The sequence below is a fragment of the Spermophilus citellus genome, assembly GCF_964194105.1.
Source record: "Spermophilus citellus genome assembly, chromosome: X".
Classification (NCBI taxonomy): Eukaryota; Metazoa; Chordata; class Mammalia; order Rodentia; family Sciuridae; genus Spermophilus; species Spermophilus citellus.
Window position 1 is genome coordinate 8,761,857 of NC_138190.1, and position 26,656 is coordinate 8,788,512.

General features: G+C 39.0%; 2 protein-coding genes across 3 annotated transcripts in view; one reads left to right on the plus strand and one right to left on the minus strand.

Moving 5' to 3' along the window:
• OFD1 (OFD1 centriole and centriolar satellite protein) overlaps window positions 1-26,656 on the plus strand; it is a 54,875-nt gene that overhangs the window by 17,782 nt on the left and 10,437 nt on the right. For both annotated transcript variants that reach the window (XM_081277074.1, XM_081277075.1), the window contains 11 exons: window positions 2,121-2,227; window positions 4,697-4,816; window positions 6,765-6,838; window positions 7,590-7,681; window positions 8,603-8,792; window positions 9,746-9,876; window positions 10,629-10,740; window positions 12,448-13,101; window positions 13,692-13,818; window positions 14,755-14,855; window positions 23,253-23,372. In XM_081277074.1, coding sequence (XP_081133200.1) covers window positions 2,121-2,227; window positions 4,697-4,816; window positions 6,765-6,838; window positions 7,590-7,681; window positions 8,603-8,792; window positions 9,746-9,876; window positions 10,629-10,740; window positions 12,448-13,101; window positions 13,692-13,818; window positions 14,755-14,855; window positions 23,253-23,372 — 1,828 coding nt within the window. The remainder of the gene's footprint in view (window positions 1-2,120; window positions 2,228-4,696; window positions 4,817-6,764; window positions 6,839-7,589; window positions 7,682-8,602; window positions 8,793-9,745; window positions 9,877-10,628; window positions 10,741-12,447; window positions 13,102-13,691; window positions 13,819-14,754; window positions 14,856-23,252; window positions 23,373-26,656) is intronic.
• The window catches only part of GPM6B (glycoprotein M6B), a 192,463-nt gene continuing 176,679 nt past the window's right edge, over window positions 10,873-26,656 (minus strand). Inside the window, exon 8 of the mRNA XM_081277079.1 lies at window positions 10,873-10,953. Within this exon, the coding sequence (XP_081133205.1) occupies window positions 10,918-10,953 (36 nt within the window). The 3' untranslated portion in view covers window positions 10,873-10,917. The remainder of the gene's footprint in view (window positions 10,954-26,656) is intronic.

Consider the following 26,656-nt stretch of genomic DNA (forward strand, 5'->3'; position numbering starts at 1 on the left):
AGGACCATGACCAAGGGTGCAAATGGAAGCACTAGCCTTGTCAAGCTACAGAGACTTTTTCCTCCCAGATGGCAGATAGGAAAGAGTGCAGGGTGAACATCCACTCTGAGATGGAGACACTCATCTTCTCAGGCACAGTGTAGGGTTAGGTAGGAGTTCAAGGAGAGGCTCACGTAGACGTTTGCGTGGGTAAAGGGGAGCAGCTATTTAAAGCAGGGAGGACTGGTTTGTGTTGTCCAAGACCCAGCTGAAACAGGAGCCTGGAAGTGAGAGAGACCAAAACATGTGCTTGGAGGTGAGTTTTCTATTCTAGTTCTCTAGAGGGTTTATAATTTATGAGCACCTTTATTTTTCTATGCCTTTTGGTGAAGATAGAAACAGAGGCGTTTGTGCAGAGCTTAATTTAATTGACTTGAGAAAGGCAGCCTGTTGAATTAAAGATCTTGTGACTCTACTGGGTGGTGAGGGGAGTCAAGATAATTGGTGGCTTCTGACCTAGGGGAAAAGGGAGGGCTATGAGGCATTCTTGAAGTGATCCAAAGAATAGGCCAGAGAGACTGGTAGGTGGAAGAAGGGTAGACCAAGTGTTCAGAGTTGCAAGGTGAGGTTTCAGGTGGAGACTAGAAACAAAATGCAGTGTGCAGTCATCAAAGGAAGCTACAGAAGTGAGCAAAGGTGAAAGTCCTTGGAGCAGAGTCATCCAGGGCTACAAGGTCATCCATGCAGGAAAACGGGGAAAGTGATGGGACAGGAGGTGAAATTAAGGAATGGCAGGAGTGTGTGTCTGTAGGAGGGATTGGATCTGCTTCTTTAGGAAAACATGTTCCTTTCTTAAGGTCATGTCTTAGGCCAGTCCGGATTTGCAAAACTGTTTCCAGTGTGCATCCAGAACTGCTGTTGTCAGGAGACAAGTAGGATAGGGTCCACTCTAGCATCAGGCTTGTCTTTAGGCCCCTGTTATTTAGTACTAAGTGGATTCCCTCTACAATTCTGTGCAGCATTTCTTGAGAATTGGGCTGTAATAATAAATGTTGGAAGCACAGATTTTTAAGATACTGGATTGGGTTTAAGACTAACAGGTTCCTTTTGTAGACAGGTAACTGACTAAATTCCCATTTACTTATTATCTGAGGGTATTGAGGAAGATTGCCATTCACATTAAAACATTGTGCCTTTATTTTTTTCACCTGGAATGCTGTCTACTTTCGTCTCTTTGACCATTCTGCCCTTCAGAGCCTTAGCATGGATGTCACCTCATTATGTCTTTCCTAACTCCCACTGAATAACTCATTCAGGCCTCATTCCTGTATAGTTCTCATGTATTTCGGCTTTAAGATCATCACATCCTCAGTGACTGTCTCTCTCTCCTTGACCAAGTTGTGAGATTCTTAAAGATGGGAACTCTGTCTGCCTTTTTTATGTCCAGCTTCTATTACACTGCTTGACATTTGATAGGCAAATGGTATATCCTTGTTCAGTGAACTCGTAAGTGGAAGGATGGCCCATTCATTTGGAAGTTCATATGAACTTGCACCGAGTCAGAATGACCCATGAACTGAAACATTCAGATGGCTCTACCATCAGCAAGTTACCATGGGATTGTACTCTTTGGGAGTTTCATTGCTGAGTGTACATTTAAGTTTTTTCTTGCTTGAAGAACTTATCCAAATTTTAAATAAGGGACTGAGAGATAATAAAGAACTAATTAGACAAGGGATATTAGAAGTATAGGGTAATATAGTTTAACAGTCATTGGGGGAGTAGTTTTTATACAACTAGAACAAACATACCTTGAGATGGAATCTATCAAAGGTGAAATTGTCACCAGGAATGTCTGTACTGTTTTTTTTTTTTTTTAAGAGAGAGTGAGAGAGGAAAGAGAGAGAGAAGAGAATTTTTAATATTTATTTTTTAGTTCTCGGCGGACACAACATCTTTGTTGGTATGTGGTGCTGAGGATCGAACCCGGGCCGCACGCATATCAGGCGAGCGCGCTACCGCTTGAGCCACATCCCCAGCCCTCTGTACTTTCATTGTTTTCTGGAGTTTAGAAAGTGATGTATGAGTTTCAGTCTATTTTCTTTTGCTTGCTTGCTAAAAATTAATGTTTTCCTATACAGACTGAAGCAAAAGAAATTTATGCTCAAAGGCAGCTTCTACTAAAAGATATAGATCTGCTAAGAGGCAGAGAAGCAGAGCTGAAGCAAAAAGTTGATGCTTTTGAATTGTAAGTAATATGTGTTAATTTTGGATATTCAGAATGAGATGAAAAAGATTTACAAGTGTATATATCCACATATTCTAATGTTAATTGCAAGTAGATTTCTTGGTTATATAGGTGATATTATGTGGCTTTAAAAGGTACAAGTTAAAGACTAGGGTTTTGCTTATGAAATATTAGACCTTAAGGTGAAAAACAGGATGAAACGCCATCATCAGGCTGCCATAAGACCAGACAGATACTTTGGAGAAGGTAATAATGCTTGAACACATGGTATGTTTTGCAGTTACTCATTCATTCAAGTCTGGTAGTTTAATGAATGTTGTGAATCCCAGATATCCAGACCTTCCGTATTTCCCTGTTGTGTACTCAGGAAAGGAAATAGGCAATCTGACTTGATTTGTACTAGGTGAAACTGTATCTCAAAATGTATGTGTTAAAATTACTTTTCCTAAATGTTCACAGTGTTTCATCTTTTAGATCTTATATGGGATTGATAGCAAGCTGCAATAACTTTTTTCCCCATTTGGAGTCTGCTGTAAATACTTGTAGGTAATCTAGGAATCTTAGTACATTGAGGAAATTGTCTCCCTCTTCATTAATGATGTTTTCTCACTTCTGTAGGCTAAATTCATTTTATTTCTCTATCTACCTTACTCTCTTTGCAGCAATACTGAAGAGGTAAATTGATCAAAAGAGAGAAAAGGAACAAAATTTGGGCAGAGGGAGTTCACGATTACATAAACCCATTTTTTCCTTTTTCAGTGAACTACATTTACTTCCTCTAAGTGAAGTAAATGTAGTTCACTGAACTGTGCCTTTCCAAATCAGCCAGCAGAGGGAGCTAATATGTGGAGCCTTTCCTGTGTTCTTGGACCAGTCAGGGTTCTGTAGTATGCTCAGTGGTACTTGTGAACCCCACCAGTTGACTCAAGAATTGGCATTACTATTGACTTAAGGTCTCACTATGAAGACCATGTTGAGTAAAATCATACAAGGAGATAACTCTTTAGCATTTGAAAGCCCTGATTACGCTGTCTTGCTCTTTTGACACATTCTTCAGTATTCAATTGATAGATTATTAAATGATAATACAAATCTACCTGGGGCTAAGGTTGTGGCTCAGTGGTATTGCACTCATCAGGCATGTGTGAGACACTGGGTTCGATCCTCAGCACCACATATAAATAAATAAATAAAATAAAGGTATTGTATCCATCTACAATTTAAAAAAATTTTTAAAACACTGTTTTTAATAAAAATAAATGATAAATACAAATATACCTTTATTATATCTGGGCTAATGGATTAGATCCCACAGTTAGAGACAATATTATAGAAGAGATAAGCACTAAACTTGTGTTTGTGGTTTTTAGAAACATATTATAGAAGAGATAAGCCCATAAGCACAGTAACAAGTTTTTTAACTTTGTAACTAATAATATCATTCTTCTACCCCACTAAGTTGGTTACAGCTGTTTATCAGTTATAACCAGGTTTTTAATTTTTTAAATGTGTTTTAATTAGTTATACATGACAATAGAATGCACTTATGCACTTTGATATATCATACATAGATGGGATTTAATTTCTCATTTTTCTGAGTGCACATGTTGCAGAATCATATTGGTCATGTAGTCACATATATACATACAGTAATAATATCTTTTCATTCTACTCTCTTTCCTATCCTATCCCCATATCCCTCCCCTCTCCTCCCATCACTTCCTTCTACCTAATCTAAGGTAACATTAGTTATTCTTCCCTAGTGCACCCCCCCCGGGGGGCCTAACTGTGAATTAGCATCTGCATATTAGAGAAAACATAAAACATTTGGCCTTTGGTTTTGTGGGATTGGCTTATTTTGCTTAGCATGATATTCTCCAACTCCAACCATAGACTGGCAAATTCCATAATTTTACTCTTCTTTAAAGCTGAGTAATATTCCATTGAACATATATAACATATTTCCTTTATCCATTCATCTATTGGGGGAACACCTAGGTTGGTTCCATAGTCTCACTATTGTGAATTGAGCTGCTTGCTTGCTTGCTATAAACATTGATGTGGCTGCGTCACTATAGTATGCTAATTTTAAGTCCTTTGGGTATAAACCAAGGAGGGTATAGCTGGGTTAAACGGTGGTTCCATTCCCCACCCCCAAAAGTGAACATATAACCCACTGTAATTGGTTTTTTAAGTGTTAATTACCTTCTTTGAGAAACTACCTTGGTCTTGATTCTTTCCCACTCCCCTAGCCAGGTGCCATTGTGCAGCTCCCTTTGCTAGTTCTGATGCACAGTAACTAGGTCAGTTTGTAAATATAGGGAGAACTTTTGGTTCTTTGCTTTTACTTTCCAGTAGTGAGCACTACAAAAGAGTTTGTTGAACTATAAATATGTCTTATTTTTTTCTTAAATTTGTTATCCTCAGATATTATAGTTTTTTTGCTTTGTATATTTTTGTTAATTTCAGGACCCAGAAACTCCAAGAAGAAAAAAATAAAAGTACTGCTGAAGCACTTAAGAGACGAGAACAGAATATAAAGAGTATTGAAGAGAGCTATGATCAAAAGCTCAAGAATGAACTTCTAAAGTAATTGGCATTTTTAAAGAAATAATGTTTGAATTAAGTTGGTGGAGATGTTGCAAATGCTGATGAAAAAGATAAAGCTGACATTTTATGACTAAATTTAGTATTTTTTAAAAATGTCCTTTTTTTTCCAATTGACTAATCCTTTCTCATGAGTACTCAAGTTAGAATAGTTTTTAAAACACACATAAGCCAGGTATGGTGGTGCATGACTGTAGTCCCAGCTACTTGGGAGGCTGAGGCAGGAGGATTGCGAGTTCAAGGCCAGCCTGAGCAATTAAGTGAGACTTATCTCAGTTTTCTTAGAAAAGGAGTTCTGGGGATATAGCTTGATGGTAGAATGCTTGCCTAGCATGTGCAAGGCCCTGGGGTTCTATCCCTGGTACCAAGGCAAAATAATATGAAATAGAAAGTTACATCCTCTGCCCTTCTTACTCATGGTTTCTCTAACAGTTGTTGAAGGCCTGTCATTTGCTTTATTCTAAAGGCACCTTCTGACTTGCTCAGCTTATATTGCTGATCTGCTACAAAATTGGAATTATAATCACTTTTAGTTACCTTTGCCTTTACCTTACTCATACTGCCACTAAAGTAGAAATTTCTGATGATTTAGAAATTATTCTATGTAGAGATTATAGAATTTGTCCATGAACATGTTTTATATTCCTTTAAGATTCTACTATGTCAGAATTTTTAAAATGATGCAAAAAGTGATAGGAAGAAGGAAATTATGGGCACCTGAGGTTACTTTGAGTTTTCTGTAGCCTGAATCTTGTGTACCAGTAAATGCTATTTTAGTGCCAGGACATTACACCCATGTGATAACTTTGCTCAGGGGTGGTATTACATTTGGCACATAACTGTTTGGTGAGTATTTATTGAGTAAACATGTAGCAAGGAGACAATTCAACATAGCTGCTTGAGGTTTTTTCTTAATCATTGGGCTCTTTTTACCACATTGCCCATAATTTGTCATCAATAATCTCTTATACAGTGTTTACAAAGGCTTCTTGTAGTTGTTCTTTAAATGAATTCTGTTTAAAAAATACAGCAGATTTCCATCTGTTTTTTTTTTTGTGTGTGTGTGTGTGTGTGTGTGTGTGTGTGTGTGTGGCGGGGGGATGCTGGGGATTGAACCCAGGGCCCTGTGCATGTGAGGCAAGCACTCTACCAACTGAGCTATTTCCCCAGCCCATCTTTGAAATGATAGTTTCTCCATATATTTTGTTAGCTCATTTACTAAAATAGGAAGCACCGAAGTGTCCGAAGTTGTTGAACATGAAGAAAAGCATGTATATTGATTTTACATAGGAGACAGGGAACTGTGTGTTATCATTTTGGTATATTTTGTGACTTTGGCAAGTGTGGGAGTTTGGAGAATGTTTCTTTGCTCTCACATCTCTGAACCAGGAATGCAACTGGTCATGGCTGGTGAAGATAGATAAAACTCCATGAAAATGTGCCTTTTGGTATCACTGATCTGGATGTAATGCTGTTGGGGGTCTCTCAATACTATGCTTAGAGCCTGAGGGCAGAGTGCTTATTCTGATTGGGGTTGGGAAGATGGAGCAGGTGGATCAGAAATAACTGCCTTGTTATCACTGGCGAGTTGGTTTGTTGTGTGCTTTGCAGGTTTAATTTAGTTTACTTCTTTGCTGTCTATGCTGTCAAGACGAACTGAAAGTGATTGATTGCAGTAATCTCCAGTTAACATCCTTCATTTTGTTCGACTGAGTTTTGGGACCCAATTTACAGAATTAAGGCAGGGTTTTTACCTGACCTTTTATGTTTAGAATTCACATCCCTGGCCTTAATGCTGAGAGACTTTGAAGTTTAGCATTGTCATGTTCAGCACCCTTAGGTGCTCTGTGCCAGAGATGATCTCTTACATTCATAGCAGTCCTCCTGGGGAGATGACAAGAAACTCATTTTTAGTCATTCTGATTCTCAGGTATCAACTTGAACTAAAGGATGAATACATCAATAGAACTAACAGACTGATTGAAGATGAAAGGAGGAATAAAGGTGACTCTTGGGGAGCAGGGAGGGGTTTTATTTTTCAGTTCTGATGTAGTTTGTTAGTTTCCTGAGTAGGGTCTGTTGTATATTCTAAAAATTTCTATAGAATTCCATTTTTTGTCTTTCTAGTTTTATAAAATTTTTAAAATAATCATTGTCCTTCACTGACTTTTTGGAAATCTTCATGTTTAACATTTTGTATATTCACAAAGATCACTAATATATCTGATTTTATTTCAATATGTTTTGATCTGTGATTATCAAGAAGGTGACAGCAACTTATTGCCACCTGGTAAACATTACTCTTAACCATGAGAGACTTTAGATTTTACTTATGGAAATTTTTAACTTCTCTGTCCTCTGTGACCAAGGTTTGTTTTTGTTTTTTTCTTCTAATATATTTTGACACTGTATGGTATTTTTACTTGACATTCAACCTTATGAAACCTCATTTACATTGATCCAAGACTGTGGAAGTTGAATAATTTTAGAATTTTCAGATATTTTTAATTTCAGTGTATACCCAGGAAATTGTATCAAGAAGTTGAACTTTTGATGAAAATTTCAAACAGTTTCTTCAGAGTAAATCAGAACTGGGTACAGGGTTTATTTCTTGCCCACTAAATTTTTACTCCTACATCTGCTAATTTTATTTATGAAATAATGGTCATTAGGTCTGGCAGACTGCCTTAAATTATTAAATGTCTTTTGGATTCATTAGGAAAGCATTGTTTAATTGCTGGGCTTTTTCTTTCAGAAAAAGCTATTCGTTTGCAAGAGGAGCTCATAGCTTTTAATTCAAAAAAGGAAGAACTAAGTCAATCTATAAATCGTATAAAAGAACTTGAGGTAATTGTTATCCCCTTTTTTTGAAGCAGACTTTAGGCAGTACATGAAATTTTAGTTTTAGGCATGAATATCTTATCTGGATAGGTTTGGCCTGATTATTCTAGGACCAAGAAGGTGATGACTGAAGTTAATTCAATATTTCTTCATTTCAAAGTCCCATAAAGAAGTGAAGAAAGAGCTTTGGGTCCTAGAGTTCTGTGCAAATCTGTTTCTCACTGTAGACTTTAGGATATTTCCCACATCATATGGTTTTTGAGGGAATTCAGTGAGCTAACATGCATCTAGCCCATAGCATATAACTAATACATATCTGTTCTACCTCAGCCTCTTCTATCCCATTAGCAGCAGGTAAAAATTCCTATCATTATATCATATCTTCCAAATTAAAACAAAATGAGGCATGTTTTTCGCATGCCACTGTTTCTTCTGTTCACTGGTATGCTTGCTTTTGGCAAGGTAGAACTGGAACTTTAGGTGAAGTATATTCTGTATATAAAATTTGCTTTTGTAACCATGATGATTTATTTGACAGTATTGTAGGCTTCTATATCTTAATATCAGATATATTATACCAAGGAAAGGAAAACACTTCACAGCAAGTGAGAGACTACTACTGTCTCACCTCTCATAGTAAAGATGTATTGCTACAATGTGTGTGATTGTCGCTGGGTCCTGGTTGCACTGGGAAAATAGAGTGATAACTTTCCTCAGAAGCACTGGCTTTCTAGGGTCTATAGATACAATTTATGAACTTACCTTGTTCCAACTCCTTTATAGAAAATGACTTTTTTTTACCATAGTTAGGTCTTATGGTTGGAGAGAACTCAACCTCTAAGTTGTAATGCATAGGTTAACTCAGTCTTCTGGCTTTGACTTTTGTAGTAAAATCATTCAAATGTAAGTTTTCTTTTTTCATTTAAGCTTGAATTAGAGTCTGTCAAAGCCCAGTTTTTGACAATAACACAACAAAACCACTTGCTGAATGAAAAGATTAAAGAGATGAATGATTATTCAGTACTAAAAGAAGAGAAGCTAGAACTTCAGGCACAAAATAAAGTACTTAAACAACAACTGGAAGAGAATAAGAATGAAAATTTGAATCTCCTAAACCGTATGTCCTTTTTTTCTTTTTCTGATTTACCTGTTTCTGTAATTGACATTAGGTCAGTGTTAAGAAACTCTGCATTGTATCTATAACACAGGCATAACTTGGGTAGATTTGGTAAGATTCTGGCATTGGAATTCCATTGCTTGCTGTTGCATAGCAGTGTCACTTTAAGAAGGAACATTTTTTTTAAGCTGTGCTGCCTTTCTGGGTGGTATCATGGGTGATTGCCAATTGGGTTTTGCCACTGGGGCAACAAGCTGCAACAAGCACTTGGAGGAAGGAAGAGGAGGTCAAGTTTGTTGATATCCCACTGCCACCCCAACTTCTGTACAGCGGCCCTAGACTACCCACTGCTCCTGTCAGCTTAGCGAGTTTCAGTGTACCTATGGGTAGCCTCTCATCAGTGCTCTGCACCTGTGCCCACTCACTCTATCTACTTCTGTGAATGTCTTCCTTCCCTGGCCCTCCAGGCCCGAGGGGGTGCTAACAATATGACCCTATTTCTAGTCCAGTGAACCACAGTATCCTTTTTGGTTACCTTGCATAAAGTGACCTACCTAAACATCTGTTTGCTTTCTGCCTGGACCCCAACTCACTGACAGTTGCTCAGGTCGAATGAGAGCTTAAAGTAGTTAGTCATCATTGGGTAGACAGCTAGAGGGCTTCTTCTAGGCCTTGTGTGCATGGCAGAGGATAGAGGCAGGCTTTCAATAATTCAAGGATTTGAAAGAATTCTTTCACTTGCAATAAAACGCCAAGAGTAATGAAGTGTGGTAACATTTATTAAATTCTTTTGTTCTGAAGCTTGTGAATCAGGATTGGCATCGGTCTACTAATGGAATTGATAGAATATTAACTGCATGAGTACAAAGAAAGGAAACAATTTAAAATCTCTTTAGCTACTTTTGTTAAGTGAAATAAAGTTGATAATGACCAGAATTTTTCTACCTTCTTAGGCATAGCTCAGCCATCTCCTGAGCTTCTGGTTCTTCAGAAAGAATTGAAGAAAGCAGAAAGTACTATAGCACTTGAGCATAAGGAGTTTGAAACTCATAGACAAGTTCTGCAAAAACAGCTGCAAAGTGAAGTGAGTATTGATCTTCACTTATGCCAGTGTTACACCAGTCTACTTTATAGATACCTAAACTTTGCACAAGCCACACCAGCACAGATCAGATCTTTTAACTCTCAAGCTGGTTGCAGTAGCACACATCTGTAATGTCAGCTACTTAGGAGGCTGAGGCAGGAGAATTGCAAGTTCAAGGCCAGCCTGGGCATCTTAGTTCCTTTCTCAAAGTAAAATAAAAGAGCTGGGGGTGTAGCTCATTGGTAGATCACCCCAAGGTTCAATCTCCAGTACTACAAAAAGCAAAAAAAAAAAAAAAAAAAAACCAACAAAAATTACCCTCTGAATATGATAAAGCGTTCTTTCTCATCTGAGAAAATTCTCTAGTGATTATATGACTTCATATTCATAACTGTCTTTCATAATTGAAATAAAAGGTAACTCAAAATTTTCTGAGTGCATGATAGTACCATGTTAGTGTCTTGATTCCCACCCTGAGACTTACAAATGTTCACTGTGTCTTTCTGATTTCAGCCTGCATGCCCTAAAGTAGCTGTTCTTTGAATGAAAAAGGTAGTGAAAAATTCATTTGTGTGTTGTGTTCGTTTTTTTTTTTTTTTTTTAAACAGAGACCCATTGATTACTTGGTATAAAGCTTCCCAGAATTGGCAAAAAATAAGAGGATAAGCACAATAAGAGATTTTTTTTTTCCTTTTGAAGCAAGCTGTGATGTGTTCTACATTGATTTCTTTTTCTTCTCTGAACCTTTTCAGATTGAACATTCTGCACAGCTAAAGGCCCAGATATTAGATTATGATGCTTCTGTAAAGAGGTTAAATATTCAAGTTGGTGATTTAAAATTGCAACTGAAACACACTCAGACAGGTTAGAGACATTTGTAAACCATAAATATTTTGGTGCATGAAAAGTTTCTGACATTTGTGGAAATGTAATGATTGTAATTTATTAACCACATAGTATTTCTTGTATTTCGGGGGAGGGGGTTCTTAGGAATAAGTATCATCCTACAGTGGGGGTGTGGCTTGGTGGTAGAGAACTTGCCTAGCGTGTATGAGGTCCTGGGTTCCATACACAGCACTGCAAAAAAAAAAAAAAAAAGATGTGTACATTCCTTGAAGTAAACTTTTTTATCTCAGAAATACCAGCTGATCACCAGAATGAGTGCTTTCACAGGTGCCCCAAATAGAAAAGTTGTGGTGGTAACACAGAAGTCTCCAAATCCATCGTAGGCATTCCTTTTTTTGTTACCCTGATAAGATTGATTGGCTCTTCAGTAGTTTTACATATTCCTTAACAGAAATGTATATAAATATATGGGAGAAGCAGGTTGGCTTGGCAAAAAGAACACTGCTGCTCTTTTAGAGAATTGTTTTGTTTTGGACCCCAATTTTGAAGGTAATTGTTTGATTTTAGGTACAGTGCTCAGTTCCCCCATTTGTAATGAGGATGATAATACCTACCAGGCCATAGTAAACAAAGATGAAATGAGATGGGTCCCAATTCAGCTCATGGGACATAAAAGACACTCTGAAAATAGTTCCTGCTCTTTCATTAAAATGCCTTCTCTGTGGATGCATATCTGTCCCTACTTCCTAAGAAGGATATTGAAGCTTAGATACTTTATTTTCCAGTTGCTTTCAAACTCAAAGTGTGTATGTGTTACCAGTTCAGCTGGTTTCTCATGGTCCCTTTGGTCTGAGCCTTCCTTGCTTCCCACTTGCAATCTTTCCCTGTCAGTCCCTAGTACTTTCTATCTTCACTAATTTTATTTCCATCTCTCTACTTTTTCCTATTTCTCATTTTTGCTTAGCAATTCTGTTTGCCGCAGTGTCTAGAGCAAACTCATAGAAGTCCTGAATAACGAAAAATAATTCACTGAGCATAGAGCCCTTCTGCATACATGTATTGTCTATTGCAAGCTTCTGTCTCATAGCATCATAGGGAGGCATTGTAGGAGAGGAGCTGGTACATGCACTGGCTTTGCTTTAGGAAATCCCAGTGGTTCTAAAACTTGCTAACTGTGTGATCCAGCCTCCAACCCCCATCTGTAAATGGGAGCAGTGAGAATTCCTTGGCCATAGTGTTGTCATGAATGAAATTCTTTTCCCTTATCTGAAACTTGACCATATGCTGTGAATTTTGCTACAGCCCTGGAAATTCTGGACCCACATCCTATTGCGAAGCACATTAATTACTTTGAAGTCAAATCTATGAATATTTATGCTGGTTGGAATTAATAAAGATTATGAATGAGTTTACATTGGTACGGGTCAAGCTTTTCAACCAAATGAATTCAAATCTAGTTGTACTTTGCCACCAAATAAATTGTAAATAGATTTTTTAATTCTCAGAGCTTTTTGGCTTTCAAAATCATGCATAAAGGATTGTGAAATTCTATCTTATATTATAAAGGAACACATATGAATCTGTGACTGGTACATATAAGCTCTCAACAAATGTTAACAGTTCTTACCGTGGCCTCAGAAGTTGTTTAGTGTGAAGTTTGCCCTTTATTCTCAGGTATATTTTAATTTTGCTCACTGCCTTTTGTCCTCATTTTATGATCTGCAGCCCTGGAGAATGAAGTGTACCGCAACCCAAAGCAGTCTCTGAGCCATCGGTCTGTGAGTGGGCTAATAAGTGGCAAAGTGGTGCCTCACAGTGGTGATACAAGCAGGGATTTCTCAAACAGCCCTCTTGGACAGGAGAACGTTACGGTAGTTGCAGTTGTACCAAGAATCACAGGTTATCCAAATACAGGAAAAGAGGCTGGTTCCCCAGACTCTGACCTTGAGTTTGTGGCCAGTACAAAAGCCAGGGTAAAAGAGCTAGAGCAAGAGGCCGAACGCTTGGAGAAAGCTTTCAGAGATTACCATCGAAGAGTTCTTCGAAACCCGGTTAAGAGCCCACCACTAGCAAAGAGTCCACCGTCTTCGCACTTACGGGGAACCCTCAAAACTGTCACTTCTAGCTCCCTGGAAAGATGTGCTTTTACAGAAGACCCAGTTATCCCTGAGCACCCAGAAAGACAGATGTTGGCAGAGGACAGAGTTTTCTCTGGGCAGCCTCACGTGGGCACACCTAACGAGGAAAAGAGTGCTGCCTCTGAGGCACAGACAGGCAGCACAGCTACGCGGGCACGCAAGAGTACTTCTTCCAGACGTCTCTCCTCCACGCCCCTTCCAAAAGCAAGAAGAAGCCTCAATAATGACATGTATTTGGAAGGTAAGCTACTATCCAAAGGGTTGCAGGATGCTTGGGAGTTGGGCAGACCTGGTCATCATGGGATCTCTTTCTTGAATATTTATACAGGCCCTAGACAGCAGGAAACAGTAGATAGCACATGTAGCAGTGAGCCTGGGGGAGCCCTTGCTGGAGTAGCTGTGATTGCTCTGAACCTACCATCTCCTGGTTAATAATAGTGGCATCCCTCCCATGTCCCAGGGTTGTTATGGGAATCAGTGTCATAAAGGATGTTGAGATCAGGCTGGGGATGTAGCATGCACAAGGCCCTGCCTGGGTGCAATCCCAATACAGCCAAAAAAAAAAGTCAAGATCTAGTGTTCACTTAGCATGTAGAGGTGTTCAGGGGGTGAGAGTGGCCATTCCTTTGCTGTTGGTCAGTTTTGTACATTTTAGTATTAACTCGAGAGTTATAATTTAAGTGTTCAAATTGTTACCTTTATGATCTGAAACATCATACCTCATATATTCAGAGATGATAACCTATTTTCACTAATAGAGCTTTTTAAAATCTACGTTGGTGTCTTCTTGCAATTTTTAATATTCTTGCCCTGATTCCTTCTGCCTTGTAGGTGTGGGCAAATCACTTCTTGCTTCCCCCAATTCTTGTCCTGACAGAATGTCCCAGCCATCGCCCGTGGAATCTGGGCATAGCCTCTCTGCCCCTTCCTCCTCCAGCCCTCCAGAACAGAAGGCCAGGTATGTACCATTGTTTGATGGGCTTCATTTGAATCATGTTACCTGCTGTCTCGGCCCTTTTTTTTATTTTTTTAAGGAGATCTTAAAGATCATGTGATACTATAGAATTTGTAGTCAGATTGTAAAATCATGTGTGATCTTTGATAATCATCTGAATACCCGGGGGGAATGTTATGTAATACCTTCCAAGTTCTGTGAATAGGCATGGTGTATAAAGAGATGTCTGAAATTTGTCAAAACAGCTAAGTTGGTCTATTTTTAAAGTTGGAACAATTTCATACATCATTAAAAAGCCATTTTTAAAAAATGACATTTAAATGTAAACAGATAAGGTTCTGATTTATGTATCATTAAAACAAATTACGAAGTGATAGTGGGTTCTAGAATATGATTATTGAGGCAGGAAGAAGTGGATGGTTTTGGAAATTAGGCCAGTGGGGGCAGGACTCCCATCCATGCCTGGTCCCCACAGTAGGAAATCTGATTCCTTAGTTTTGGGTTTGAGCCTGGGCATCTGATGTTTATGTAGTTCTCCTGTATAAAGTTGAAAACTTACATGTACCTATCATGGACCTAGGGCTTTAATTTTTTTAAATATTGTACTGTCTTGTAATAAAGGCAAAAGGAAAGACCAGACCCACACATACCCTGAGTTAGTACAGTTTGACACACACAGGCTCATGGTATTGTATCTTCAGTTGGTTTGAGCTGGTGCTGTATGAAAGGTTGTCTCTTGTGGTTATTAGAAAACTAAGAGAACAATACCTTATGCCTGGTGAGCACTCAGTGCACTAGGGCTATATTTTAATAAGCCATAGAAAAATGGATTTTGTAAATTATTTTTTTTAAGTCACAGACAGCTTTTTGTCATCCTCTGCTGTTAGGTTTTAACATTACTAAGAATTCACATTCATGAATTTTATTCTTCCAATCCAGTCTTCATCAGAAACAGACTGAAATTCAAGAAAAAAGTGAATTTTCGAATCTGGACAAGCTAGCTTTTAAGGATAATGAGGAATTTGAATCATCTTTTGAATGTAAGTTCAAATATAAGTACTGGTTTTTATAAGTTAAAATTGTAGAAAGTTTAGTTTTACTGAAACAACCATTATTATAAGCAAAGTAATTACAAACTAGGACATTTTTATTTTGTGATAAGACCAAAAATATGGATATATTTCCTCATTTTTCTGTCATGAAGATTTTCAGGGGTTCAGCTGAGTTCTCTTTTTAAAAATTTCAGGATGACTCATCATTTTGAGGTTACAGGCTTAAGCCCATAAATGAATACTTAATTTACCCACTTTGGGATTATCTCAGATTTAAAATAAGTAGGTTTTTAAAAAAATTTTATGGAATATAAAGATGTTCATAGCTCAGATTAAGAAAATCCCATCCTTAGTAAAAGAATGGAGGTAAAAGAATATTAAAATAAGAGTCCAGGAACAGATGTCCTGGCTACAGCCTTTTCTTGGACTGTCTCACCACATAGTCCACTTTATAAGTATAAAATAGGATGTAGGGTCCATCTTTTCTGAGGCTTTCTCCAGCTTGAGAAATCTACTTGTATACAATCTGTCATTTAACCTTATCAAACTTATCATCATCAAATCTGAAAATATCATATTTTGAACCATTAAATGAGATGCTTAGTAAATTTTGTGAAGTTCTTTTAACTGGCCAGTTGAATCTTCAATATTTAAATTGAATGGAAATGGTTTATCATCAATCAAGTGAACTCTCAAAACTGGATTGATTTTCCTGCTAGGTAATGAATCCAATTTTGTAAACAAATTTAATTTTTTTTTTTAACATTTATTTTTTAGGGGTTGGGGTTGTGGCTCAGCAAGAGAGTGCTTGCCTAGTACATGCGAGGCACTGGGTTCAATCCTCAGCACCACATAAAATAAGTAAAATAAAGATATTGTGTCCAACTACAGCTAAAAAACTTTTTTTTTTAATTATTTTTAGTTGTAGGTTGACACAATACACTTATGTAATTAATTAATTTATTTTTTATGTGGTACTGAGGATCGAACCTAGCACCTCAAGCATTCTAGGCAAGCGCTCCACCGCTGAGCCACAACCCCAGCCCCAACAAATTTAATTCGTTCGGCATCCCCCTGCGAGGGGACCCGTGCTCCGGAGGAGGGGGCTGGAGAGCCGCGGCGGGAGCCGCTTAGGCCCCGGGAGCTAGGCACCGGGCCGAGGAGCAGCGGAGGCCGCGGCGGCGCTGCTAAGGTCGCGGACAAGCGCGGCGCCCAAGAGCGCGGCCCAGAGGTGGAGGCAACAGAAGCAGGGTTTCAGTTCTAGAAAACTGGACTGGAAACAGAAGCAGCAGTTTGTATAATCCCAAGATCTTGCTTATGCCAGAAAACTGTAAGGGTAACATGAATATCAATGAGGAGGTCTAACATGGTGGCAGGCGCGGAGAGACCAAGTCTCTGACCTCTTCAACTGCGCGGGCATAGGGAGCTGTAAATTATCTAAAGCATGTTTGCTCAGGATCACTAGGCAATGCTGAGCTGACGTGGAGCTAAGGCGTACACTTTGGGCCCCTCAGAAAACACACACTGAGCACGAATCTGCTGCATTCAAGCCCCGGTTCGCCTGCTTCTCATGACTCAGCACTAACGATCCCACTGAAATAACTAGTCGGCCCACCTGATCTCACAGAGGTAAAAGCCAACTGAGCACCATAGCCAGACCCAGGGAATCAGGAGTGACATGGGACTAGCGGCGCAGAACCCCCAGTTATCGCTCCCACCAGTGCTGACAACAGAGGTCCCTTGCACCAGCTACCAGGGCAGTTGCTACCTGAGGGCAAACAAATTCGCTGGGGGTCCTCAGCCCCAAGCCCTACAAACTTAGGGCCCGAGGGAGGCAAACAGAAAGGGTGTGCCCAGGCATCCATGAAAACAGGGCTCCCAGGAGCATTAGACCCGGCGTGTAGCCAGTATTGTGGTAAGCGGCACAGGTGAGCGGGACCTGGATTGAGGAACCACAAGAGAAGGACCTAGGCACTCAGGACTAGAGACCCGCACAGTCTGGGAAGAAGAGCTAAGGCACAGTGATTGGTTCCCACCTATCAAGAGGAGAAGCCTGTCCCAGTGGGCATAGCTCCACTTACTGGAAGAGAAGTTAATCGAGCTCTATGACTGCATTTATTATTTTTTTTTTTTTTTTAATGATTACTATTAGTATTTTTTTTATTTTATTCTCACTTTTTGTAGTTGATGTTGTTGTTCTTTAACTTTCTTATTAATGGTTTCAATTTTTTTTTAATTCTTTTTATTCTATTATTACTATTATTTTTTAAACTTCAATTTCCATTTTTTCATTATCATTATAATTTTTTTGGTTTGTTTTAAATTTTTATTTTTTCGTTTTTTCATTCTTTCTTTTCACTTTTTTCTTTTGTCTTTTCATTTCTTTTCAATTTTCTTATTCCCCCTTTCTTGAATTCTACCTGCCTACACTCACTCTCTTTAGTGACTTCTTCCCTTCCCTTCTAATACCTCTCCTCCCAAGCATCAAATAAATTTATAAGAGTAAACAGTAACTCAGCAGTCAAACAGAACAAGAAGTATCATGAGCATAAAAAAGCAAGGAAGAAAAGGAGTACAAACAATGCAGGACAGCCTAAATATTCAGGAGGACCTGGAGTCATCAGAAAAATGGCCATATAAAGAACTCAAGGAACACCTTAGACAGATGGAAAGGAACCTTAAAGATCACATTGAAAATGAATTACATCAACAGATAAAAGAAGAAGTTAAGCATCTTTATCAGGAGATAGAGATTATAAAAAAAAATCAAACAATAATTCTAGAAATGAAGGAAACAATAAACCAAATTAAAAACTCAATCGAGAGTATCACTAACAGAGTGGAGCAAGTAGAAGCCAGAACGTCAGATAATGAAGACAACATATATCATCTTGAAAAGAGTCTAGCCAACTCAGATAGGCTGGTAAAAAACCACGAGAAAAACATCCAAGAGATTTGGGATAACTTAAAAAAACCAAACTGACGAGTCATTGGGATAGAGGAAGGCATAGAGATTCATGCCAAGGGAATGAGTAACTTGCTGAATTAAATAATTACAGAAAACTTTCCAGAAATAAAAAAGGAAACAGATATACAAATTGTAGATGCATACAGGACACTGAGCACACAAAATCACAGTAGACCAACGCCAAGACACATTGTTATGAAGATATCCAATATGCAGAACAAAGAGAAAATATTAAAAGCTACAAGAGAAAAGACGCAGATTACATTTAGGGGTAAACCAATAAGGTTAACAACTGATTTTTCATGACAGACACTGAAAGCGAGAAGATCCTGGAACAACGTATTTCAAACACTAAAAGACAATGGATGCCAACCAAGAATTCTGTATCCAGCAAAATTAAGCTTCAGATACGACAACGAAATAAAAATCTTTCATGATAAACAAAAGCTAAAAGAATTTGTAGCCAGAAAACCAGCATTGCAAAGCGTCTTGAACAAAACTCTACACGAGGAGGAAATGGAAAACAATAACCAAAACCATCAGCGGGAAGTGCCTCGGTAAAGACAGAGGACGGGGGGAAAGCTAATCATGGAGAAACAAACTAAATTAGGAAAAAAAAAAAAGAGAGAAATAATCAAACATGGCAGGAAGTACAAACCATATATCAATAGTAACTCTAAACGTTAATGGCTTAAACTCTCCAATAAAGCGACATAGGCTGGTAAAATGGATAAAAAAACAAATGCAACAATATGCTGCCTCCAGGAGACACATCTGATAGGAAAGGACATACACAGGCTCAAGGTAAAAGGTTGGGAAAAAATATACCACGCACAAGGTCCTCGTAAGCAAGCAGGGGTGGCCATTCTCATATCGAATAAAATCGACTTCAAGACTAAGTTAATCAAAAGGGATAAGGAAGGACATTATATACTGTTAAAAGGAACCATTCACCAACAAGACATAACAATTATCAATATTTATGCACCAAATAATGGCGCTGCAACGTTCATAAAACAAACTCTCCTCAAGTTCAAGAATCAAATAGACCACAATACAATAATCACGGGTGACTTCAACACACCTCTCTCACCATTGGAGAGATCCTCCAAACAAAAGTTGAATAAAGAAACTATTGACCTCAATATCACAATCAATAACCTAGACTTAACTGACATATATAGAATATATCAACCATCATCAAGTGGATATACTTTTTTCTCAGCAGCACATGGAACCTTCTCAAAAATAGATCATATATTATGCCATAGGGCAACCCTCAGTAAATATAAAGGGGTAGAGATAATACCATGCACATTATCAGATCATAATGGAATGAAACTGGAAATCAATGATAAAAGAAGGAAGGAAAAATCCTACATCACATGGACAATGAACAATATGTTACTGAATGATCAATGGGTTACAGAAGACATAAAGGAGGAAATCAAAAAATTCTTAGAGATAAATGAAAATACAGACACAACATATCGGAATCTATGGGACACAATGAAAGCAGTTTTAAGAGGGAAATTCATCGCCTGGAGGTCATTCCTCAAAAAAAGGAAAAACCAACAAATAAATGAGCTCACACTTCATCTCAAAGCCCTAGAAAAGGAAGAGCAAAACAATAGCAAATGTAGCAGAAGGCAAGAAATAATTAAAATCAGAGCAGAAATCAATGAAATTGAAACAAAAGAAACTATTGAAAAAATTAACAAAACAAAAAGTTGGTTCTTCGAAAAAATAAATAAGATCGACAGACCCCTAGCCATACTAACGAAGAGAAGAAGAGAGAGAACTCAAATTACTAACATACGGGATGAAAAAGGCAATATTACAACAGACGCTTCAGAAATACAGAAAACAATTAGAAATTATTTTGAAAACCTATATTCCAATAAAATAGAAGATAGTGAAGACATCGATAAATTCCTTAAGTCATATGATTTGCCCAGACTGAGTCAGGAGGAAACTCACAACTTAAACAGACCAATATCAATAGATGAAATAGAAGAAGCAATCAAAAGACTTCCATCCAAGAAAAGCCCAGGACCGGATGGGTATACAGCGGAGTTTTACAAAACCTTTAAAGAAGAATTAATACCAATACTTTTCAAGTTATTTCAGGAAATAGAAAAAGAGGGAGCTCTGCCAAATTCATTCTATGAGGCCAACATCACCCTGATTCCAAAACCAGACAAAGACACCTCAAAGAAAGAAAACTACAGACCAATATCTCTAATGAACCTAGATGCAAAAATCCTCAATAAAATTCTGGCGAATCGGATACAAGGGCACATCAAAAAAATTGTGCACCATGATCAAGTAGGATTCATCCCTGGGATGCAAGTGTGGTTCAATATACGGAAATCAATAAATGTTATTCACCACATCAATAGACTTAAAGATAAGAACCATATGATCATCTCGATAGACGCAGAAAAAGCATTTGACAAAGTACAGCATCCCTTTATTTTCAAATCATTAGAAAAACTAGGGATAACAGGAACTTACCTTCACATTGTAAAAGCTATCTATGCTAAGCCTCAGGCTAGCATCATTCTGAATGGAGAAAAATTGAAGGCATTCCCTCTAAAATCTGGAACAAGACAGGGATGCCCCCTATCACCACTTCTATTCAATATAGTTCTCGAAACACTGGCCAGAGCAATTAGACAGACGAAAGAAATTAAAGGCATAAAAATAGGAAAAGAAGAACTTAAATTATCACTATTTGCGGATGACATGATCCTATACCTAGAAGACCCAAAAGGGTGTACAAAGAAACTACTAGAACTAATAAATGAATTCAGCAAAGTGGCAGGATATAAAATCAACACACATAAATCAAAGGCATTTCTGTATATCAGCGACAAAACTTCTGAAACGGAAATGAGGAAAAACACTCCATTCAAAATATCCTCAAAAAAAATAAAATACTTGGGAATCAACCTAACAAAAGAGGTGAAAGATTTATACAATGAAAACTACAGAACCCTAAAGGGAGAAGTAGAAGAAGATCTTAGAAGATGGAAAAATATACCCTGTTCATGGATAGGCAGAACTAACATCATCAAAATGGCGATATTACCAAAAGTTCTCTATAGGTTTAATGCAATGCCAATCAAAATCCCAACGGCATTTCTTGTAGAAATAGATAAAACAATCATGAAATTCATATGGAAAAATAAAAGACCCTGAATAGCAAAAACAATTCTAAGCAGGAAGTGTGAATCAGGTGGTATAGCAATACCAGATTTCAAACTATATTACAGAGCAATAGTAATAAAAACAGCATGGTACACTGGTACCAGAACAGGCGGGTGGACCAATGGTACAGAATAGAGGACACAGAGACTAATCCACAAAGCTACAACTGTCTTATATTTGATAAAGGAGCTAAAAACATGCAATGGAGAAAGGATAGGATCTTCAACAAATGGTGTTGGGAAAACTGGAAATCCATATGCAACAAAATGAAACTGAATCCCCTCCTCTCGCCATGCACAACAGTCAACTCAAAGTGGATCAAGGAGCTAGATATCAAATCAGAGACTCTCCGTCTGATAGAAGAAAAAAAAAGTTGGCTCCGATCTACAGATTGTGGGGTTGGGCTCCAAATTCCTTAATAGGACACCCATAGCACAAGAGTTAATAACAAGAATCAACAAATGGGACTTACTTAAACTAAAAAGTTTTTTCTTAGCAAGAGAAACAATAAGAGAGGTAAATAGGGAGCCTACATCCTGGGAACAAATTTTTACTCCTCACACTTCAGATAGAGCCCTAATATCCAGAGTATACAAAGAACTCAAAAAATTAGACAATAAGATAACAAATAACCCAATCAACAAATGGGCCAAGGACCTGAACAGACACTTCTCAGAGGAGGATATACAATCAATCAACAAGTACATGAAAAAATGCTCACCATCTCTAGCAATCAGAGAAATGCAAATCAAAACCACCCTAAGATACCACCTCACCCCAGTAAGATTGGCAGCCACTATGAAGTCAAACAACAAGAAGTGCTGGCGAGGATGTGGGGAAAAGGGTACTCTTGTACACTGCTGGTGTGACTGTAAACGGGTGCGGCAAATTTGGAAAGCAGTATGGAGATTCCTGGGAAAGCTGGGATTGGAACCACCATTTGACCCAGCTATTGCCCTTCTCGGACTATTTCCTGAAGACCTTAAAAGAGCACACTACAGGGATACTGCCAATCGATGTTCATAGCAGCACAATTCACAATTGCTAGACTGTGGAATCAACCCAGATGCCCTTCAGTAGATGAATGGATTAAAAAAATGTGGCATTTATACCCCATGGAGTATTACGCAGCACTAAAAAATGACAAAAATCACGGAATTTGCAGGGAAATGGATGGCACTAGAGCAGATTATGCTTAGTGAAGCTAGCCAATCCCTAAAATACAAATACCAAATGTCTTCTTTGATAGAATGAGAGCAACTAAGAACAGAACAGGGAGGAAGAGCAGGAAGAAAAGATTAACATTAAACAGAGACATGAGGTGGGAGGGAAAGGGAGAAAAAAGGGAAATCACATGGAAATGGAGGGAGACCCTCATTGCTATACAAAATTACATATAAGAGGTTATGAGGGGAATGGGATAACAAACATGGAGGGAAATGAATTACAGTAGATGGGGTAGAGAGAGGGGAGGGGAGGGGAGGGGGGATAGTAGGGGATAGGAAAGGTAGCAGAATACAACAGTCACTAATATGGCAGTATGTAAAATGTGGATGTGTAACCAACGTGATTCTGCAATCTGTATTTGGGGTAAAGATGGGAGTTCATAACCCACTTGATTCTAATGTATGAAATATGATATGTCAAGAGCTTTGTAATGTTGTGAACATTCAGTAAAAAAAAAAAAATTAACAAAAAAAAAAATAAAGTATAAGAACCCTTTGGGCCCAATCACTAACACTGCAAAATAAAAACAAAAACTGCCTCAAGAAGTAAATATGTTGGCAAGTGACTGAGAATTTGTTAGGATCCTGGCCAGCCACAGTGGTGTGTGCCTGTAATCCCGGCAATTGAGGAGGCTGAGGCAGGAGGATCACAAGTTCAAAGCCAACCTCAGCAACTTAGCAAGACCCTGCCTCAAAATAATAAAGGGCTGGGGATGTGGCTCATGGTTAAGCACTTCTAGGTTCAATCCCTAGTACCAAAAAAGGAAAAAAAAAAAAAAAAACATGTGGGAGGCTGAGGCAGGAAGATTGCAAGTTAAAAAAAAATATATTAGAATCCTGTAGGCAGGGCTCCTCTAGTCACTTTAGCTGTAGTTCATGTGTTCCATGGTTTAATCCCCCTGCCCCCTGCCCTCTGCCCTGCCCTCTCTTCTCCTATTACTTAAGGAGTCATGACACAATTGCTTGTACCTCCCATAGATGCAGGGAACAGGTCAAGACAGTTTGAAGCAGATGGGTTACACCCTGCTGGTGATATGCCTCATGTGGATGCTGCTGCAGCTACTCTGCCTACAAGACCTGTCCCACATCATAACTCAAGTAAGTTTTTCTTGTTTTAAACTAGCAGTTAGCATAGCCATATATTGAATGCCAGCCTCTGTGCTATATAAATTATTTCCTATATCATTGAAGGATTTTATAAGCATAACTTACTCAGTCTTAAAGTTGGAGTGTTATCATTGTTGATGGAGGTTTTTTTTGTTGTTTGTTTGTTTTTGGTGGGGTACTGGGGATTGAACTCAGGGGTACTCGACCACTGAGTCACATCCCCAGCCCTATTTTGTATTTTATTTATTTATTTATTTTTTTTTTTTTTAAGATAGAATTTTTAATATTTATTTTTTAGTTCTCGGCGGACACAACATCTTTGTTGGTATGTGGTGCTGAGGATCGAACCCGGGCCGCACGCATACCAGGCGAGCGCGCTGCTGCTTGAGCCACATCCCCAGCCCCTTGTATTTTATTTAGAGATGGGGTCACACTGAGTTTCTTAGCGCCTCGCAGTTACTGAGACTGGCTTTGAACTCTCGGTTCTCCTGTCTCAGCCTCCCAAGCCTCTGAGATTAAAGGTGTGCACCACTGTGCCCAGCTCAGGAGAGTTCCCTTTTTTTTTTTTTTCAAGTTGTAGATGGACATAATATCTTTATTTTATTTGTTTATGTGGTGCCAGGGATTGAACTTAGTGCCTCATGTATGCTAGGCAAGCACTCTACCACTGAGCCACAACTCTAGCCCTGGCTCAGGAGAGTTGCTTTTTAAAAATGTATTTTTTTTACCTGTTCTGAGTCTGACAGAACAGTTACCCTTTTCCATCATACACTTCTGCAAAAATCATTCCGTAGGAGCCTTAGCATCTTGGGAAACAATGTTGAACAACTGAAACAATGGTCAACTCATGTTCTCTATCTTTATGTGATTGTAACATTTTAATATTATTATTTTTCTATCTGGTTGCTTCCATTATGTCTTAAGAGATTAGAACCTAAAAACTATATTTCAGTCTTGGGGAAAGCTGATAACACTAAGGTGATTGTGTTGTGGGGCAGGTCGCTCAGAAAACACACCAAGTCCCAGTTTTGTCCAAATTGAAGACTATTTAGCCGGCCGGCTGGCAAGTATTTCCCACAGGACCCATAACTGTCTCTGCAAGGAACAGGCCCAAGCCTGAGCATTTTAGGATATTTAATGGCAAAAACTGCATCTGGGTTAACATAGCTGCAAGCAAGCAGGTACAGAAGCTGAATTGGGCAGTTAGGAAGACAATGCCTTGTGTATGTACATTGGTATTTCCCACGGGACTTTCCTGGTTAGCATAGCAGCAAGCAAGCAGAAGGGAAGTGAGTCAAAATGACCCTAGTTCAGTACAAGTTAGAGAATGTTTACTAATGTGTAGATAATCAATCTCTGACAAGGTACATTGCCCAAGAGAAATGGAAACCAAAGAGAACAATTTTACATTGTATAAGAATTGCTATTTTGTGTTGCCAAGAATGATATGCTAGGTAACTATTAATGGGTTCAGAGGCGGGGCTTTCTCTTGGGAGAAGCATTTCTTACATGATATGGAGTCTCAGGATAAAATGGAGTCTGTTTGGTCACTGCCCATATAGCCTGGCCCATAACAATTGGTGCTGGAGGAAAACTGGCCATTAGACTTCTGTCTGCCCATGTCTCTCCAGCTTACCCACCTGCCTCTCTGGTGGAGGGATCAGGGAACAGTACAGCCTGGGCCTTTTCTCCTTAGTCCAAAATGCTTAAGCCTCATACCTGAAAAGAAGTGTCTCAAGTAAAGCTACCTTTTAGTCCTTCCCAAACATATTCAAAGCCTCTGGTTAGCAGTTTCTCAATTTGAATCACAGTGCATATGAAGAAGTACTGAAAGAAGCAAGACTTCAAGAGGGTTGATTTTGCTGACTCCTGAGTAAATCTGCTTTGAAAGGCATTCACTCACTCAACCAGAATTGATCCAGAGCAATCTCTCTGTGGCACTACTCTAGAGACCAGGCATAGAGCAGTGAACCAAACAGAGCCCCTTCCTTCATGGAGTTTCTAGGGGTTGGGGGACCCAGGCAGTCAGCCAGCCAATACTGCGGCTCTGAGGAGGAATTGTACCAACTGATGAGGGGCAGTGTCCATATACACAGGCCTGAGTGAGGGAGGAAATCAGTGAGCACTAAGTGTTCTGCCTTGAGACACAGTGGTGATCATAATAGTTTTTGAAATAATTAGTAAGCAGCATGGTTGTTTGGGTTATTCCCCCCTCCCCCGTGGACACAACATCTTTATTTTATTTTATGTGGTGCTGAGGATCGAACCCAGTGCCCCACACATGCCAGGCGAGCGCGTTACTGCTTGAGCCACATCCCCAGCCCCAGTTGTTTGGGTTATTGAGAAATACTCTTATATTCATCATTTTACCTCTTTAGTTCAAGAAGAGGGAAATGAAGAACCTGAAACTTTGTGACTTTGAGGTGCCCAGTGGACATGCTTCTTGTCCTGGCTTTTGCATCCACCCTGCAGCTACAAAATACACCCCAGAACAGAGAGCAGCCCTTTTTCTTGTTTGTTAATTGGCCCCAGACAACATTCCTATTTTGAGATCACAACTGTGTATAGGAAAGTGGTAGCATTTAGAAGTGACCTTTCTTTCACCAGCAAGGAGGACACTGTAGTTCTATCTGTGAAAATGATTAATGGCCTGCTCTCATATTGTAATTTCATGGCAAGGATTGAGAGATGCCCATGTTGCCTTTCTGCCATTAGTAAAACTAACTCGGTTCCTGCTGACAACTTCAGAACAAGGCACAGCAAAAAGCTTTGAAGTCCTCTAGTGAACCTGTGGGTTTTTCTGCTTGTTGGCATTGCTTGGGTAAAAATATGTAGGTTGTGGGCCAGAGTTAGAAGAGAAAGACCAGCATGGTCATCTGTGGGATTGAGATTTAATTAAAGCTTCGACATGTAGGGACTTATGCCAGGAGCTGGAGAGAGGGGCCGGACTAGTAATTAAAACATGGGCCTTTCCGAGAAGGAACTTAGTGGGAGGAGAGAAAAGTACTCGTGATTTTTGACAAAGCTATGCAAGAAAGGTGCTGAACTGCTTACTTGTCCTCCTCAGAGGAGGTGGCATTTAAGTTGGTTCTCAAACAGCATTGTGGTTTTGTGGGAGAGGCAGGGGTTGGGGGAAGGGTGTGCCTCAGGTTAAGGAAACCGTGGGGTGGGGGCAAAGGCACAGAGAGAGGAGAACACAGCTGCAGTTCGGGTCCAGTGAGTGTGTCCATACATATACTGTTCTCATTCTCAAAGGCAGTACTAGATGGGAAGTA